Source organism: Hirundo rustica, chromosome 2, assembly GCF_015227805.2.
Source record: "Hirundo rustica isolate bHirRus1 chromosome 2, bHirRus1.pri.v3, whole genome shotgun sequence".
Lineage (NCBI taxonomy): Eukaryota > Metazoa > Chordata > Aves > Passeriformes > Hirundinidae > Hirundo > Hirundo rustica.
Window position 1 is genome coordinate 91531585 of NC_053451.1, and position 19141 is coordinate 91550725.

The window sequence follows — 19141 nt, forward strand, 5'->3', positions numbered from 1 at the left end:
GATAGACAAAAAGAGCCTGTTGCTGAGCAGGAACACCAAGGAAAGTAGGCATTCCTGAAACTACCATTCATCCTTCTCTCTCTGAGAAGAACTTCTGTATGCTCACCTGTTAGGAACGCTTACTTTCCAGGCTTCTCTTGGACTTTAAAGTACACTTTGTATTTCAGATATTGTGCACTTTAAAATCTATATTCCAAGTATCATGGATGTTAGGTTTCAATGTAAAACAAGTCTTCTAGATGCAATTACCACACGGTGGCCTGTTTCCTAAAACATCAAATTTTGTGCTGAGAGCATCAGCCTGCAGTACATCTGTAACCCCAGGTAGACAGTGTTGGTTCTAAACCTCTGTGTGCATTCAGTAGCACTGGCAAGTTCTTCATAAGTGCTGAAGGCTTAGGAGATTGATCATACCTCAGCTAGACCTTTCTTAAAATTCTCATTCATAGTTCATTGAGTTTTAGTAACTTGGAGCAGGCAAAATGAGCCAATGTCAGTGTGTGCTATGCCAATGCTTTGCATGTCACTACATCCCCAAAGATGAGGCATGTAGATGACTTTCTACAAGCCCAGATATATACAGTAATACAGGAAAATAATACACAAAAGTGATAGGAAGGACATCAGCCTGTTGGAGCTAGTCCAGAGGAGGGCCAAGACTTTTAAGAAGGATGGAGCACTGGTCCTATGAGGAAGTGCTAAGAGAATTAAATTTGTTCATCCTGGAAAAGAGAAAACTTAGTGGTGATGTAATGGTGTCATTCCAGAGGGAGCCTACAAGAAAGATAGAAGGAAACATTTTACAAGAGCGCATAGTCACAGGACATGGGGAGAATGACTTCTAGGTAAAAGAGAGTAGGTTTAGTGTAGATGTTAGGAGAAAGTTGTTTGCTGTGAGGTTGGTGGGACACTGGAACAAGTTGCCCAGAGAAGTTAATCCCTGTCAGTGTTCTAAGCCAGGCTGAATGGAGATCTGAGCAGCCTGGTCCTAGTTCTAGGTGTCCCTGCCCGTGCCAGGGGAGTTGGAACTAGATGATCCTAAAGGCCCTTTCCAACATAAACCATTTTGTGATAGTATATGAGTGGCTTATTACCAGAATAAAATACTAGCCTGTCTTTTGATTAGTTGTCTGTATGTGTCTGAAGTATGCACTTCATGGCTCCTTTGTTAAACTTTTGTGCCTTTCTGCTAAAATCATTTAGGATTTAAGCTTATTTCAGGGTATTCCACATTCTATAAAGGAGCAGACTTTCTTTTAAAACAGTTAACTGCACCATGTGTGCCTTGACAAAGTGAGCTTTTATCATATTACATGAGTATATTTTAAGTCTGCTCTGCTTTGCCTGGACTTTCTTGAGGTACAGTGAGAAGTTCTTCAATGAGAACTAAGGCTGTGGAAGTACAATTTACACTGTCACTTTTATGTGTATACTCAAATTATCAGAAACCAGAAGTTTCTACCTTCCAGGAAGATAAAAGACCTACTTACCATGCTGCTCAACCAGTTATGTGGCAGAGCTGTATGGAATTACTGCTCACTGCTATGTTAACCTTTTTCAGGTGATTAATTCTGTGCCTGCAGGGACTAAGCAAGGACAGACCTTCAGTGAGATAATGTAGATCCAGGCAGCTTCCAGGGCCAAGTGATGCAGGCAGTAGGAAAGGCAGGCCTAGAGGAATGTCACCATGGGGAGCAGGAAGATGTGTGTTCAGAATAAACAAGAGATAAACCTTCCACTACTGCTTCCCTTACCATGAACAAACTGCTGAAGCTGGGAAGTCTTACATCTAAGCAGATATTGATACTTGTGAAAATGAAAAATTAGCTCCTCCGAAACAAAGTCTTTACTGTTGAACAGAAATATAATTTTTGGGTTATGGTTTGGGACTTGTCAGTTAATGCTGTGTCTTTTATTATTATTTTAGGGAGGAGATATAACTAACCATGATGGAACAGGTGGACGGTCAATTTATGGAACAGCATTTGAAGATGAGAATTTCATAGTGAAACACACTGGTCCTGGATTGTTGTCAATGGCAAATAAGGGCAGGGATACAAATAATTCTCAGTTCTTCATAACACTTAAAAAAGCAGAACACTTGGACTTCAAGCATGTGGTATTTGGGTTTGTGAAAGATGGAATGGATGTTGTGAAAAAGATCGAATCCTTTGGTTCTCCTAAAGGGCTAGTAAATGGGAGAATTGTCATTACAGACTGTGGGCAAATATAGAATTATTTCTTTGAGTATACAAATGTTTTAGCAGTATAAATCAGTACTTAGATGTTATTGACTAATTATTTCAACTTCTTAAAATGGACACTTCTGATGTATAAATGTAAAATTACAGGCTATAGTTGAATTTTTTTATGTGTTCTAATTGATTTTTTGCATGGTAAATAAACTTCAGGCACTGGCATATTTCAGGTGTATTTGTGTTATCCTGACATATTTGTATTAAGTGTCAAATTTTAAAAATTAAATCCTAGTCTTGTTAAAATAAATGTCTTGTCTTCACTTTGGTTTGTTTAAAAGAAAAGAACTTGCATAACTTGGTTCTTGCTCTCAGGAAGCTCTTTTGAATGTACAGATTGTAGATGCAAATTGCTGGACAGTACATTGAAGTCCTTTGAAAGTTAACGGGTATTCCAGTCTGCAGAAAGCAGGCTGAGCCAGGTGGATGTTGGTTTGTTCTGTCTGCATGGTTTTTAAATGATCGATCAATGCTTTGCTAGAGCAATATGCCAACTTTTTTTTGTACTTAAACTATTTCTAAAAAACTTGGCTTAGTGAATAACATCTATTTAACACTGGGATTTTACCTGACATAGTTTAAGTCTAACCCTCTGACTCTGCTCAGTGTTTATTAGGTGTGGTCAACTTCCCTGCCCCTGCTGCTGCTCTAGCTTGTGTACTCTCTAGTGTGCTTGTACCTTTTACAACTTTGCCTCAAGAGTGAGTATTTAATGTGGAGTTTATTTAAACTGATACTCTACAGCTCTGTGCTGGCAACATGCATTTAGCGTAGCTTTATTTGGAGGTTATTTATTTTTAAAGGTTGGCAGTAATATGTCTTCAGGGGTGCTCAGGGACCTTACCCCACTTCCTACAACTACTCAAAGGAGCCTGGAACTAGGGCTGGTTTGGCCTCATCTCCCAGGCAACCAGCGACCGGACAATAGGATTTATAGTCTGTGCGATGGGAGGTTAAGGGAGGAAGCAGGAGCCGTTTTTTCCCAGAAAGGCTGATAGAGGGCATGGGCGGCCCAGGGCCGTGTTGGAATCACCGTTGCTGCAGGTGTTTTAAGGAGGTGGCCCTGAGTGGTCCAGTTGCCAGTTGTTCGGTACTGATTGGAGGCGACGCTGTCGGGCCGCGCTGTGGCGGGGGTGGAGAGGAGCGGTGGTTGCTGCTGCTGTTGATGATGTTGTGTCTCCTCCCCGCCAGGCCCAGAGCGGCCGCTCCCCCTGCCCTGCCCTGCCCTGCCCGGCGCAGCCCGCGGCCCGAGTGCGCCTGCGCGGCCCGTGGCGGTTGTTTCGAGCGCGGCGGGGCCGCCATGGCGGGCTCGGGGCCCGGCCGCGGCCGCTCCGCCCCGGGGCTGCAGCGGCGCTGCCCGCCCGGGCCGGCGGGGGTGAGACGGGGCCGGGGCGGGCGGTCTGCGGGGAGAGGAGGGGGAGGCACAGGAAAGCCATTTCCTCCTCGCCGCGTCCCCGAAGCGTTCGGAGGAGATGGAGGGAGGGGGGCCTGTGCGCTCCCTCGGGGTTCATTGTGAGCGCCGTGCTGTTGCGTTCCCGGGCAGTGCGAGGCAAAAGTGGGGTTTAAACAGACTTGAGGCGGTTACGTGCTCTTGCTGCTCCCATCCCTGATGCCGCACTCCGATTGCCTTAGAGCTGAAGTGCTGAAGCGTCATCCTTGTCTGAGGAGGAAATTTCCCTGGAAATTGCAGTTCCAGGCTCTGTGCGATACCAAGACGCAGTTTAGCATGTAGTTTTTGCCTAAGCCCTGGCGCCTGCCAGTTGAGTGAGAAAATATGTGAATCCTCTTAGGAAAATATTAAGCTTGTATGAAATATTTATAATAGGATAAGTAATTTTTTCTGTTGTCAGAGAGCAGGAAATTGTTCCATATCCAGTCAATCAGGAATCAAACCCATGGTTCATTAGAGACTGCTGCAATGACCACAGTTAATTATGATCGGTATCATTCCCTTGCCGAGGTACGGCAATGATATTTTACACCAGAGAAAGCCAGATTCTTTACACTCAGGTGAATGAACTGTATCGTGGTTCTTCTCTTTTTGTTACTTTTGCTGACAAATCAGAACTGATCTGCCTAAAAATTCAGCAGCAAAGACCCTTCCCCCATGATACTTAGTAGAAGGAGTAATTGCTGGCTAGGTACCTTTATTTTGCCTGAATTCTGTTTGTCTTTCAGTGAAACAAATTTTTGCAGTTGTTTTCATGTATCTGTATTCCCTGGGTCAGATGCTTCCAGTGTGGCTGGGGGATAACAGGCCTTAAGTGATTCAAAGTCATGGTGCAGGGGAAGTCATAGGGTGGAAAAATATCCATGAGCAACCAAAGATTGGGAGAGATTGCAAGTGGGTTTGAGTTAGGTCCATAGTTGGATTAAGTTAGTCCTGGGAGTCATCAAATTAATACAAAACCCAGCCTTTTTTTTTTCCTTAGGAAAAGTAGCTTGCCCTTTTCAGATCAGGAACCGTCGCATATGCAATGTGAAGATTTTGAGTTTTTTAGCAGCTAAAATCGGGCTTTATGTGCCCTTAGTTCCTGCAGACAGATTTGCAACTTGAATAGCATTTGATGGCGTTCTAGATTCTATGGGGAATTTTTCTTGGGGAATATTCTGCTTTGAACTGCAGAACCGTACTTTAAAGAAAAGTAATTGTTAAAACTTAACTTCTAAAAGACTGTTACTGAGGCTTTAATGTTTGCAAGGAAGAAGATGTTACACATGTTTGTGTGCTTTGTTATTTCATTAAAAATTGGTCATTCAAGGGTAGGAAAATACAGCAGTTGATCACTTGATCTAGAGCATAGCAGAGAAGCAGAGAAACAAGGTCATGAGAGCTGCCTTGAATCTGATATTTTGTATTGTGCATTTTAATTGATTTTGCTTGTAGCCTAATTTTTCTGTCATTCACTTTTTTAGTATGTAGACATAAATTAGTAAAAAAAAACTAAAGCAGGAAACTGGTGTAAAAGGCCTGTGTATGAAGGTAGATGGCGCTGTGTCCATGATTACCTAATTCTACCTTCATGTCTTTATTTTAGGCACTGTCTTCATAGTGCTTTATAGTTTCTCAAACATTCTAACATATAACAGTACAAGTATTTTGTTATTAGACTGTAGAGAATATATTTGCCTCTTTATGTTAATATGAGGACTATTTACATTTATGTATTTTAAAAAAAACACCTCCCTTTTCAAACCAGTAGTTTGTAGTAAGAATTCTGTCACAAGGTATGGCGGTTTAACTGTATGTTAATGTTAAACCTGTAAGCTGTAACATACTTTTTCCATGAAAACTCTAACTAGAGTGCAGTGGTTTTGTGCTTTCTTGTAGGATTGCCTCTCGGGAGCATTGCATACCAAATGTAAAAGCAGAAGCTCCCTAGTTTACAAAGGTAATATAAAGCAACAGTGCTTTGATATATTTTATGGGGATAATATATACTAAAGCTGTATTGTTCCTAAATTTATTTCGTTCTGTACTGTCTCATTTTAAATAGATAGGTAAGCTTGATCAGGGGGTTGTGATACCTGGGAGCCAGCCTGGGAACGGTAACAAGTAAAAAGTGCAAAGGATGTTTTGGAACAATGGTTCACAGCCTGTTTGTCTTTAAGTCCTGCTTGAATTATGAAGCAGTCCACTTCATAATGCATGTATTTATCTTTGATTTGAAGATCCATAAATGTTTATTATTTAGAATGCGTTTGGTCTCTTTCAGAAACTGGTGCATGGGGATAGTGGGCTAAATCAATGTATTTGTCAAATTTCAGTTACAGAAAAATTTCTATGGGCAGACAAGCTCTAGAATTTCAGAATGAGAAATCTGATGTGAAAGCGAAATAATTCTTACTGTGGCTTAAACTGTTATAGTTAAGTTCATAATTCATCAGGCTGCATCATTGGTGGTTTTGGTTCTTAAACCTACATGACTGCGTGGCAAGTACTTCTAATAAGTCCTCGTTGATTTCTTAACGTCAGCTTCTCAAATGCAAAATAAAATTGTTGTAATTTTTTGTATTTCAGGTGACACTGATAGCTCAGTGAAAAATATAACTATTCCTTTATCAAATTGTGCTTTAGAGTCAGAATTTACTGAAACTGGAAGACAGAACAGATCAGATCAAGATTTCCGAAAAAGTTTGAAAGACTGGGATTGGTAGGAGGTGTTTTTATTTCTCATTATTATTTATTTTCTCTCATAATCTAGATAAATGACTAATAAAGAATGTTATTTGGACTGTGCAAAAGTTGGTTTAAGTTTCTCATTTTCTTGTTAAATAAAGAATTGTTTGTGACCAATTTATGTCATAATGAGGGTGCTGATTTTGATGAGGAATATTGTTTCACTTTCTAATCTAATCTGTGTATGTTGGAATTGCTAAGGGGATACAGGAATGACATAAACTAAACTAGGTGATAAAAAAATTAACTAGTAGAAAAGTGCCCAGGAATAAGCCCAGACTGATAAACAGGTTTATGTTTATTTAGAGATAATTCAATTCCAGAAGCCGAGAAATCTCTTTTAAGGTCTGTTTTTCACCAAACTGGAAAAATGGAATTTTTTAGTTCTCTCAGAATTTGGTGGTTTGTGGTGAGAGAAGTGTGTTGGTTTTACCTGTTGCTTCATGTGCTTACAGCATGGAAAGCGTAGTTACTGTAACAACTCTTAAGTCAGCAGCATGTAATTGCTGTGGTTGAGATTTGTGAGTTGTAATGCCTTTCATCCAAATTATTTAACTCTGCTATTTGTTATCAGTAAAAATATCAAAGTCGTACATTAAGCAATGTTTGCTCTTTTTATATGGACTTCTTTCAGTGCTCTGTTATGTATCATGTTAGAAAGGAACTGAATAATTTAAAGTTACTGCTCTTTTGTACTTTTAGTTTTGATGATGAGCAAGATTTCGTTTGTGATTCAAGTGGTCTAGAAGAAAATAGCATTATTTGCTCTGAAACTGATGCAATTCAAAATACAGCTCTATATATGGGAACAGGTAATAAATATTTAATTTTATACATTTTCACAACTCTATGTGAAGTATAGCGTAACTTAAAAATCTTCCTAGTAAATGTTTCTGTTCAATTGAAAAATATGCTAGGCACCTAAAATGTATTTTGATGTGGGGATTTAACCTTTCTCATCAGTATGAGTATTTTCTTTAGAATTATTTTAGGAAGTTCAGACATACTTGAAGCAATAGTAATGTTATTTTCTCATATGGTGTCCAGTAGTTTCTTAAGTCTTGTTCTGTTTACTTAGGTGTCACCCTGAGGTCTAATCAGCAGAAAATCACTTGCCTGAAGCTCTTACAAAAATAATAGGAGATTTTGGTGATTCAGTCTGTGCACAGATTCCATACAGATTATCTCTGAGATTTCTATATTTAGTGGAGGGCATAGTTTTACTTATAAAACTGTTGTTCCTTGATCAGTTTGAATAAATCATGGAATGAGAACTTTGATCCAATCTCTGTAAGTCTAGATTTCTTTCACATTTTGATACATCTCACTCTATACTTGTAATTCTGAATTCCTAGAACACATTTTTTGCTGTTTTTTTACAACAATCATATCAATATTTAGCTAGGACTGATTTTTTAATGTAAAATGCATTTTTTCTCATGTCCACAGGCCTCACTTTACCATCTCATTTGGCTGCAAATACTGAAAAAAATAGTGACCCAATTATCAACCATGGTTTGTTAAAGAAAATTTTACATGGAACTCAGGCATGCAATAGGCAAGGTTTAATACCACCTCACATCAGTCAAATTTATGATGAATTATTTGTCATACATCAGAAGCTCCAGGTAGGAACTGGCATCACCTTAAAATTTTTGTTGAATAATGCTATGAAGGTTCTCACTTTCGAGAAAGAAATCTGAAACTACTTATATAGTAAAACTTGTATATTACAACTATTGTTTTTTACTATTACTTTGTACCAATCACAGTTACTTATGTACTAAATCTGTGTCTTCATCTGCCTCTTCCCCTCAATTAATTCAGTGATTTGGTAATGGTGCTTTGATTTGAATTTTGGGTAAACCAGGTAGATGTATAGGTGGGCAGATTCAACTTGAGGGAGTGGGAACGCAGTGTTTCTACATCCAAGACTGTCTTGTGACGCACTCTGGGTGTAGAGGGAAGCACCATAACTGTTGCTTTTCTTGAGAACATTTGAAACTGTTCTGACTCCAAGCATTCCAAAGCACTTGCCTTCCTGGCCTCCTCCAAAATCCCTCCATTCATTCTACTAGTTCATCTCCAGCAGCTTTAGGCTACTAACAAAAGAACCTCCTATATGGTTTTTTACTCTGTAATAGTTCCTAAGCTTCTGTTGTATTCCCTGCCATAATTGTCTTTTGCAACATATGAGATAAAAAGTTTTGTATCTCTTTTTTTCTTCACCACTTTTTCAGGGATGGTTCTCACTAGTTGAAAAAACAATATCATCAAACTACTGTTCAGCATAGACAGTCACATCTGACTCTATTCTGTCCTACAGTTAATAGCATTATCAAAATATTTTAGAAGCAAAAGCCAAAGTTTAATTTTCTAGAGCAACAACGTAGAGTAGAATTTTATATTTTGGTCAGCTGAACTATTCCAATGCATATGGAAGTCCTTTGGGTTAATGTGGGAGGAAACTGGACAGAGGTGATACTTTGTATTAGTATACTTTGTATTAGTAAGCTCTTGTGTAACTATAATTTCACAAGGAGTTAAGCACAGGACAAAAACTTAAATTTAGCATAATTTGGGAAAACTTCACATGGATTTTTAAAGTAGTTTAATATTTCTTCTCTTGATACAGAGAGAAACTACAGCACAGCAGGAGTATGCTCTGCAACTGCAGAAACGTGAACGTTGTCTAACAGAACAAGAGGCGTTGCTTTTTACACATGAAGCAGCTTTGGCTAAAATAAGAGGTGTTGAGGAAGAAGTTCACACAAAAATTGCAGCTATAAAAGAGGTGAAATAATATATTTAATGATAGATATTGCTCTTATGTGCCCTTTTCATTTGTAGTTATCTTAAACCATCACATGTTTGCTGGAAATCCTGCTTATTTCTTTGAAGTCCTTGAAATCCTCAAAGGAAGGATTTAAATAAAAAGTACTTAACAACATTGCTAGAGTTTTTGTATGACTTCTGTTTCAGATTGGTGCATTTATTTGTCTGATGTGTAGTACATTTTACAGTGACAAGTTAGAAAAAGGAGGTAATGTTTTTGTAAAATAGTGAAAGCTATGTGACCGATATTAGAGAAAAAAAAGTGGTCTGTCTGTAATTGTGTATAGAAACCATATGAGTATCTTTGCTGTAGTTGCAGTGGATTTCCTTGGGAATGCTTTAAGACACATTAAGATCTTACAACACAATACCTGTTGCAGAGGGTACTAGCAAACAAAGACTCAGAAAGTTCAGAGGAAGACCAACCTAACTTTGGGGGTATGGGAAGAAAGAGTAGTGAAGAAGAGTGAATTCATGGAAGGGGAGAAATGAAAGCTGGAATATTTTAAAATAAAACCTTGCTATTTTACCAAATCTGAGGTATCTAAATCTAAGATCCAGAGAAGATTAAATATGAAACAAATTTCAGGGGTAAGAGATGAAAGACGATGGATATTCAGGTTGTATTTAATAATTCATATGCTTGTGTTGTAAACCAGAGACCCAGACTCTACAAGGCACAGGATTAGTTCCTCGCTCTGTGTGATTAGAGTAAGCAAAACCAGAAACATGAGTTGAAACACAGTCACAACTTTTTGTAAATATTTGGAAGAGTGAGCTGTAAGTAAAAGCTTTGTCATTGATTTTACTTCACAAACGCATCCCATGTCTGAATTTTTTGAGAAATACGCGTGTATATAGTTTGTCTGGGTAGAATAGGCAGCTGTAGGAGCTGAAGGCTGTGCATGTTGCTCTCGGTTTCTGTATAGTCCTTAACATGCAGTACAGATCTTGTTTTTCTCACTGCTGACTGAGTGTGCAAATTTGGACATGAAGAACTTGATATTTGAAAGTTTGTCCGACTCTTTTAACACTTAACTGGAACTTATTGTTTCTAGAATGGTCTCTGTTAAAACATGTTTTTAAATTTGATGTTTCTGTAGCAACATGAGGCAGAAGTTAAGCAGCTGACAGAAGCCTTGAGAGAAATAACTAAAGAAAATAGGAGGCTGAAGTCATCATTTGACAGCTTGAAGGAAGTGAATGACTCTTTAAGGAAACAGGTAAAATTATTTCCTGTTTTAAATAATTCTACAAGTTGCAATCAACAATTTTAAATATTTGAACTGCTTCAGTTTGCAAAATTGGCGACCTTTTGTTTCTCTAAGACAAGAATTGTATGAATTACTGAAAGTACTTTTCTCACCTGTTTCTAGTACTTGAAATTTAGCCTTTTGGACCTTTTACAGTGTAAAAAAGAAATTGGATTTATTCCACTGACTCACTAGCAACAGCTAATTGTTAGGAAGAGAAAATCCACTGAGAATGGATGGAGAGAAAGTGTTCTATGACATAGTGGAATCCCTGGAATCCACCCTATGCAGATTTGCTGTGCCAAATTGCTATGCTGATTCTAATAAATAAAAAAGTAGAATGTTTAACTTCATGTTTGATTGCTATTTTCAGTTATTTTTTCAAATTTTAATGAAGGCAGTATTTTCTCACTATTTCACCACTAGAATGGTGTTTTTGTAGTAGTGTGTAGAGTAGGAATTTGTCTCATTTGACCGTTAAGTCTGATCTAAAATGGTGATACACAGATATCTAAATTATTCGAGCCTTTTTTATTCATTGAACTAATTAATGTTCTGATAATCTGAATACAATAAAAATTTACAGCAGAGCCTTATTCTTTCCCTTAAGAAGGTCAGACCTAACTCCTAGGATGTTGACGGTTCTGATGCAACCCATCTGTCTTATTTTCTCTCACTATAAAACCTTTGCATTTCTCTACAAACTGAGGGCTGTGATTATTATGCTGTTTATTGTTGTATGGATAGAGCACGTTTTTTTATTTAAATGGAGGTTGCAGTTTTCCTGATCTTTTCTCATTGAGCAAACTGGTTCTTTAGTGTGCTCAGTAACCACCTTTCCCATTAACAAGAATGTTATATCATTCTTGAATTTGTGCTCATTTTTATGTTGCTTTTTCATGAAAAGTGATTAAATGTGACGTGCCTGTATATCTAGAGTGTCATTGTAGTGCTTATTTTTCCCCTGCACTCTGGAAGGTTGGGCTGCAGGTCAACAATGAGATACTGCTGCTGTCCTGTTTATCCTGGAGGTGATAAAGAGTCTCCCACCTTGGAACTGTTCAAAAGCTGTCTGGACATGGCAGCCTGTTCTTCATGGCCAAACTTGAGCTGGGGGGTTGGACCAGATGTCTTCCACAGGTGCTCTCAAATCTCAGCTGATCTATGATGCTGTAATTTGTTGAGGGAGGTGAATGATGGTTTTGTTTCTATCACTTTTCATGCTAATAAGAACTTAAATTATTTAGCTGCTAAAAAAAAAAATCAAGTTACTTCACTGTGATAATTAAGTCAAGAAGATTTCAATTTACAGTTTTGAATATTTTCTTCTTCTTTCAGTTAAGTGACGTAACTGAGTTGAACAAGAAGTTGGAAGGTCAAGCACGAAAAGTAAAAGCTCGTTTAGAGAACCTACAAGTAAGGTTTGTTCTTACATGTACCTGCTTTTATAGGTAACCAGTGAAATATAATTCATTGTTATATTTTGTTGTAGAGGAAGCATGAATTTTCAGTGGTACGTAAATCTAACAATTTATGTCAAGTGATGAAAGAAAGCAAACCTGTGAAGCAGGAAAAAGTGATGGCAACATCAAAAACTGCCACGGTAAGAATTAAGCAGAAGTCTTGAATCTTTTCATTCGAAAGACGTTAGGCAGTTTAATGTTCTCTGTGCATCTGCTAGAAATTGCAAAATGTAGCTTCTAATTTTATTTTATGAGTTACACTAAGAAGAGAAACAGATTGTATTGAGGGAAAACCCACACTTAAAGAATTAAGTTTGTGGCTAAAAATATGTCTTGGATTTCATATTGCTTATGTGTATGCATATGTGTATATTTTTATTTATATGACAAATTTTCCTCCTCATATCATTGTCTTTCATCTGCTGATTAGAATTATAACCTGCATCCATTGTCACAGGTTTCTTTTGCTGCATCAGAACAAGTCTTAAAATCATTCTGGTTACTGCTACCGTACAGCACTGTCCTTATGAGTAACACCAGGAAAAAAGTTGTGTTGCAGAAGTATCCAATAAAAAACCTTAATCTTCTAAACCAAAAGTGGTATACTATTAATATTTTTTTTTGCAAAATAATCTTCAGTGAAGGATAGAGATTAAATCCAGTGTTCATTAACAGTTCCAAAACAATCACTTTTTTCCCTTAAAAAAAAATCTTCTTATATCACTAAATGAAATTCTTTCTGTCTCCATGTAGTTTCATTTATGGTATTACTCTGCCAACATCTCTCAGCTGGTTATGCTTTTTTTTCCCCAGTTAGAGGTGAACTGTGAAATGAGAAAGATATTCACACCACCCTATCTAACTGATATACAATGAATGCCTTAAAACTGTGCTGTCTATATTTAGCCAACAAATTCTCTCTATATTGGTTTTAGCATACTTTGATTATACATGAAATACAAATAATATCAGTAGTTACAGTTCTAAGTGAAGAGGAAAGAGTTATGTGAACATGATGTGAAGAAAAGTTTTGAGGTCTTTAGGGAATTGTTCATGCAGCCTGTCTTCAGGTATCTCTGGATTTCTTTTGTAGAGTATTTCATTGCAGTGTAGTAGAGCCAAAATCAGAGTTTTATGAAGTCTTTGTTCTTTCTTTAAACAATACTAGTTACCCAATTAAATTTATCGACAGTGGATTGCATGAAATGAAACAAAGTAGGTCTAGTGCATTGAAATAAGCATTTCCTCATGTGAAGGACATTATAGACTTGTTTTCTCACATAATTCATTTGTTCAGAATTATAAAGTGTAGTGATTCTGTATATGAATTTTTTTTTTCCAAATTGTTTTACTACCATTTGACCAAGCACAAAAATAAATTGTGCGTATGTTTTTCACACCCAGAAACCATCACAATAGGTGTTTGTTTTGTACTGGGGAATGAAGTGTGGGAGAAAGAAAGACTGCACGGTTCCTTCTGGGTCTTTGTAAGAAAGACCTTAATGACTTAATTAAAGGGCTAATAAGACAGAGTAAGAGGAGGAATATAGAGAGTGAGTAAATCTTTAGATGCCTGGAATGTTGTGTTTGTGCAGCATCAAATGCAGCCCCGGTGGACTTTTACCAAGACTTGATGAGCAGAGCCTGTCCATTGAGAGAAACCCCTCCTTTTTGGCCACTCAACATATATATAATTTTCTTGCAAGAAAACAACTCTATTCATGCAGGATGTTCATGGGAGAAGAACTTGTTGCCCTTTTAGACAAGGACAAGGCCAGGCAGGATCAGCAGTACCAAAAGGGAATTGCCTAAGTTTATGCTGCAGCCAAGCACAGAATAAACTGTGCAGTTGATCTGTGCAGCACAGCACAAACTGCACCTCCTCAAGTTAACTGTGCTGTGGATCTCTGACTCCTTGATGTACAGTGGCCTCCCAGTCAGGACTGCCACGTTCCAACCTTTGATCTGCACACAGTTTACCTTTCCCAGAAATATTGTAAGTTACAGTTCCATTATACAGGCTTCTCAAACCCTAGGTACAAGGCCCAGCAGAGCACATGTGGCCTGTTCAAGATCGCTGTCTCCTTGGATACATTTTCCACAGGCTCAAACTACAGTAACTCACCTCTCAGATTTTATCAGGCATAAAATTCTCATCCTTTCTATTATGCATAATGCTTCCTAGCTAATGTATTCTCATGTATTCCAGTCTGTTACTATTTTAGCTTAGAAAAAGCATTACATTGAAAGCTGAAATATCTGATGTTGTGAATATATTCCAGCTACCATTGAATTCACAAGTCTATGAGCTTTTAACTTATCTTATGGATTGGATCTCTGAGCAGTATCTTAGCAAAATAGAAACACAAGAAGAGAGAGAGGACACTCATAAACCTGTGGTTACCCAGAGCTCAAAGAACCCCTGTACTCAGGAAAAGTGTATGAAGGTAAAGAGGTTTGGGTTGTTTGCTTGTGTTAATATGTTTTCAGATTTCAGTGTGTTTTAAGTTATTCTAAGAGTACAACAGGTCAGTATGTAATTAAAACAAAATAATTGTTAGTAAGTCAATATTCATTCCAGCAGTGAGATATAATAGGCAATTTGTCATTTGTAAAGCATACATAAAGATAATTTTTAGTAAGTGTGGTGTCCTGTCTCAACCTGAGTTTCATAATTTTATTTCAGGTAAGTTCCGTGAGGTGATAGTTTGTCTTGTGTTTTATGTGAGATACATTGTTCTAAGGAGATCAACAGGTCAAATTTAAAATATTTGAATGCCTATTTAGATACTAAAATTTCAATTTATCACCAATAAAAGGTGGTGCTATGCTGTATTTCAACACCTCTGTTGTTTTTTCTTGTGATACCAAGATTTAGAAATTGATGAGGTATTCAGAAAATTCATTTCATTGTATTTATTCATTATATAAAAGATTTGTAGCCACTGTGATTGGATTAACTGAGGTTGAGCTCACATGTATCTCAACGCCCACGTGTAAACCTATGTTAAATTTAAAACCTGTGTATGCTTATAATTCTGTTAGCTTTACTGGATCCGCCCAGAGAATATTTGCATATGTAATCTGACAAACTCCAAGAGAGAGTTAGGAGGTTTGTTGGTTTGTTTTTCACTTACACTTAGCTTATAGAATAGTTCAGATACTGCATGTAATTCTATTATTGTATATTTTTGCAGCTTTTGCCTATAGCTGCTGAGCAGCTCCAGTGGATGCCGTATGTGAATCCTAAACTGCATATGCCTGTGATTAAATTTATTTACTGGTCTATAAGACAGATAGACGCTGATTTACAGGTAAAACAAGTAGTCCTCATGCAGTATGTTTTTTTTTAAAAAAATCACAGAAGGTATTAATGGATTTTGCATATTAAATACATATGAAAAATGGATGTTTTCAGGTAGCATATGGAAAAGAAACTGCTGTCTTTGTAAAACATAAATTCATAGTGTTCACCACAGGTGGCAAATGAAAACCAAATTCTTTTTCATGTGAAATTTTGCATTGTATATCCAAATGTAGTTTTCCTATGTATGTGATCTCTCTTGTGATGTCTAAGCACATCTGAAACTATATTTTTGCATATGTATTACCAAAACTTGCACTAGAGAAGGCAGTTATTTTATTGTGTATTTTATGAATGAGATTTGTTAAAAGTGATGGAAGTGAGTGGCAAAGCCATGAAGAAATTTTGATTTTTCTGTCTTCTGCTTGGTGTCTAACCACAAGACATTCCTTGCTCTTTTTGACTAGACTGCCATAAGAAAATATTTAAACAATATAATAAAGACTTTAGTCATACTGTAAAGACCCTGCATAGTGCTGTCAGTGTTCATTTGCTAAATCAAATGCTAGAAACTTTGTAAATATCCTGAGTTTAAATTCAATACAATACAATAGTAAGATGTTGGGCTCTAAGTTCTACTAAGTAACTGTATTTTAAACAAGTATATTGTGAAATTTCATTCTGTGGAAATATTTCTGTGGCGTTTATGGTGAAAATCTAATGGATGTTACCTGTACAGTGTTCTTAAATTTCATATTTAGACCTTGATTCTGTAAATATCCTTTAAAGGATATAACTTAAGGCAAGCTTACAAAACTGAGTCGACTGAAACAGCTTTTTCTGGAACCAGAGGCAACTTTAACATCAGAGTATCCAGGAGCCTCACTAATTAGTCTCTTGCTGAAGTGTGTTTTGTTAAGGCACCATGTTAATATTGTCCAACTGCTTTTGGAACACAAAGCAGTATGTCCTATACTGATTATATTCCTATATATGGTAAAAGCATTTGCAGTTTAATTGCATGGAGAACGTGTATATGTCAAATTTTAATGTTTGCACTAACTGTATGCACTGTTTGAAGCAGCAAGCAAAAATGAGATCAACCATGAGGAGACTTGGCAAAGATATTTTCAAAGGCATAGTGAGTAAGGGAAACCCACACAGTTCTTCTGAACAGTCTACAGAAAGTAAATCAAAGTCAGCAGCTTTCTTTAAGAGTTTCTGTATGCCTCTGAGGTTTCTGTCGACTTTGATTGTGCTTAAAACAGTGAAACAAGGTAAGTCAAAATTTACATTACATTAGTTTACATTAATTTATCTATTTCAGTCATATGCCTGGGCAAAAAGCATTATAATGATACAGTAGAGTCTATTATGCTTTATTACTGAGAAGTGATTTTACTTGGGTATTGTTAAGCAAAATATACAAGTATAAATCTTGCTATTATTCATTTTATGTTAGAATTTATGTGGGTTTTTTGATGTTATAACTTGTCAGACAAGTCAGCATTTCTGAAGAAGGGGGAGAAGATAAAAGTTTCAAAGTAGACACTGTGAGATTACACAAATCAGATTGTGACTGGACAGTGTGAGAAAAGATGTGGAAAATACAGCTCAAATAAGATAACTCTTCTCTCAGCTGATTTGTTAACTGCTACCTTCAGTTACGAAGTCTTATCTTTCTTCAAGGGGAACAGGGAACAAGATGTTGCAGATCCTTTTTTATGGAAGTCAGGCAGAAAAGTATTAATTCTATACCATTAAGAACAGGTGTAAGATGTGATTGCTGCTTACCTGCAGCAACTTAGCAGTACTGTGTGCATAACTGGGATTTTCTGCAAGAATAAATTTTACAAGGGTAGCCTAAGAATGTACATCTCTATAACCCTTTTCCAGCTTTTTGAGGTATTAACTATTTTTTTTTTCCCTTTTCAAAAACATTTTAAAAGCACGGATCTTTTTGAAAGCAAGTAATTTTTTAGTGGGGTTACAGCTGAGCAATCTAACCTAACCTCAGAGTTGGTCCTGCTTTCGACAGGAAGGTTGGACTAGATTGCAACCTAAATGATTCCATGTTTTTATTTTTGCTACCATTCTTTTCTTGAAATGGTTTGTATTTTAAAATATCTTTACAAGTAACATGTTTCTTTTGTCAATGACATGAAGAGATGGATACAGGTTACAGAGGTGTTAATTTTCAAGTATTTCAAGAAATACCATGCCAAAATGTCAAAATCAGATGCCTGCTTTGGCATCTGATTTTTTTTTTAGTCTCCTCCATGAAATATGTTAAATTTTGGGGCATTTCTTAGACAGCAGAGATCCACATCACAAAACTGTTACCATCTGTAGCACCCTGATAGAGACGACACAGGAATGCCAAAGATTTTAAATGCATAAATAATAAATAGAGTTTTTATTCATGGAAGTCATGTTTCTCGATTAGATATTTAAGCACATTAATATGTTTTTATGCCTAATAAAAACCTGTGCAGTATTTATACTGTGAGTATTTATAGTAAACACGGGAATAAAACATGATGGAGGATCATCCTGACATCATTCATGGACTAACAGTGTTCCAGCTGTTGGAGGGAACATATTTTCAGTCAGCATATTTTGGTGAAACACAATAATTAGTCTCAAATAGAGACTCATATTCTAGGAATGTTTGATAAAAACAATGCAAGAATAATTGAAATAAAAAATTAGTCAGAGACTGATTTAGCCTAGGCAGATGAACACTCTTGATTAGAATTAATCAGTTTAGCTTCTCATGATTGCTTTTTACTGCTGGCTTCTGTAACACAGAAAATATGATCTGTTGTTAAACATATGTCAGATATCACCGTGTATGAATTTCGATCACTCTGACCACATGGCACTAATGATCTGGTGATAAAATAGCAGATTTGGTTTGAACATATGTCCTCATGCCTTCAAAATGTCAGTATCCAGCAGATGGCACCGTAGTTAAACTTATGCAGGATAAATTGTTTCCTTCTGCTTAATTTTCTGTGCTCCAGATGATCAGTGCAATTCCCAGATACTGAGGAAGATTTGACAGCAGGAAGTTAAGAAAATTGATTAGTTCACTTAGTCTACATCCTTTGTATAATTTCTCACAATGGATGAGAATATAAAATGTTTATATGTAAACTACAGCTTTTAATAGAAGGAATGGATCTAGTTGCTCTCATGAAAATAATTGCTCTCACTCAGACAAATCAGCCACTGGCTCCCTTAATAGACGTTTCCCAGATGCTGAAACAACATTGTCTCAAACGGTGTGAGTTTGTATTTTCTTTTCCTCTTTAACAAAATATTTGCAGGATTTTACATTTGTAAGCATATTTTTCTTAAACATATGAGTTGTATAGATAGTCTTTTTCTGCACTCACAATAAATTGTTAAGGAAAAAAAATAGGCTGAGGGTGTCTTTAAATAAAAATTAAATTTAATATTTTCAGCTTTTTAATTTATAAGTGTGTATCTGCTGTGGTAACTGTCAGATAGTTGTTCACATGGCTTAATGAAACAATGATTATAGAAGTTTTATTCCTGTATTCTGATATTTTCAGTGGATTACCTGGCTCAGGCGTTTGAGTCCCTTCGTGTAGACTTGAAGACCGATGAAGGGAAGGCCTTATTTTTGGAATACCAATGTGTGCCTGTCATATTAAGTCACCTAAAAGTATCCAGTACAAGTCTGCTTTCCAGAGCTCTTGATGGATTACTTCAGATGACCATGGAATCTGGTAAATTTTGGTAATTACAAACAAACAAACAAACAAAAACCCAAAAACAAACAACCATGATGAAAACAGGTGGGGAAAGCATTAAAAACCTGT

The 19141-nt window shown here is 36.8% G+C and overlaps 2 protein-coding genes across 9 annotated transcripts in view; both read left to right on the forward strand.

Moving 5' to 3' along the window:
• Positions 1–2505, forward strand: part of RGPD4 (RANBP2 like and GRIP domain containing 4) — a 32994-nt gene extending 30489 nt beyond the window's left edge. For all 4 annotated transcript variants that reach the window (XM_040057217.1, XM_058419557.1, XM_040057218.1 and 1 more), the window contains one exon: positions 1928–2505. In XM_040057217.1, the coding sequence (XP_039913151.1) occupies positions 1928–2233 (306 nt within the window). In that variant the 3' untranslated portion in view covers positions 2234–2505. The remainder of the gene's footprint in view (positions 1–1927) is intronic.
• Positions 2506–5605: 3100 nt separating this feature from the next.
• CCDC138 (coiled-coil domain containing 138) overlaps positions 5606–19141 on the forward strand; it is a 32595-nt gene continuing 19059 nt past the window's right edge. Inside the window, exons 1-12 of one of the 5 annotated variants that reach the window (XM_040055741.2) lie at positions 5606–5647; positions 6334–6409; positions 7138–7247; positions 7885–8063; positions 9071–9229; positions 10374–10493; positions 11862–11939; positions 12016–12126; positions 14269–14433; positions 15184–15300; positions 16375–16567; positions 18872–19048. In XM_040055741.2, the coding sequence (XP_039911675.1) occupies positions 7238–7247; positions 7885–8063; positions 9071–9229; positions 10374–10493; positions 11862–11939; positions 12016–12126; positions 14269–14433; positions 15184–15300; positions 16375–16567; positions 18872–19048 (1309 nt within the window). In that variant the 5' untranslated portion in view covers positions 5606–5647; positions 6334–6409; positions 7138–7237. Of the gene's footprint in view, positions 5648–6130; positions 6410–7137; positions 7248–7884; positions 8064–9070; positions 9230–10373; positions 10494–11861; positions 11940–12015; positions 12127–14268; positions 14434–15183; positions 15301–16374; positions 16568–18871; positions 19059–19141 lie in introns of those variants that run through there. The other 4 variants (XR_005699437.2, XM_040055738.2, XM_040055740.2 and 1 more) reach the window with 4 other exon arrangements.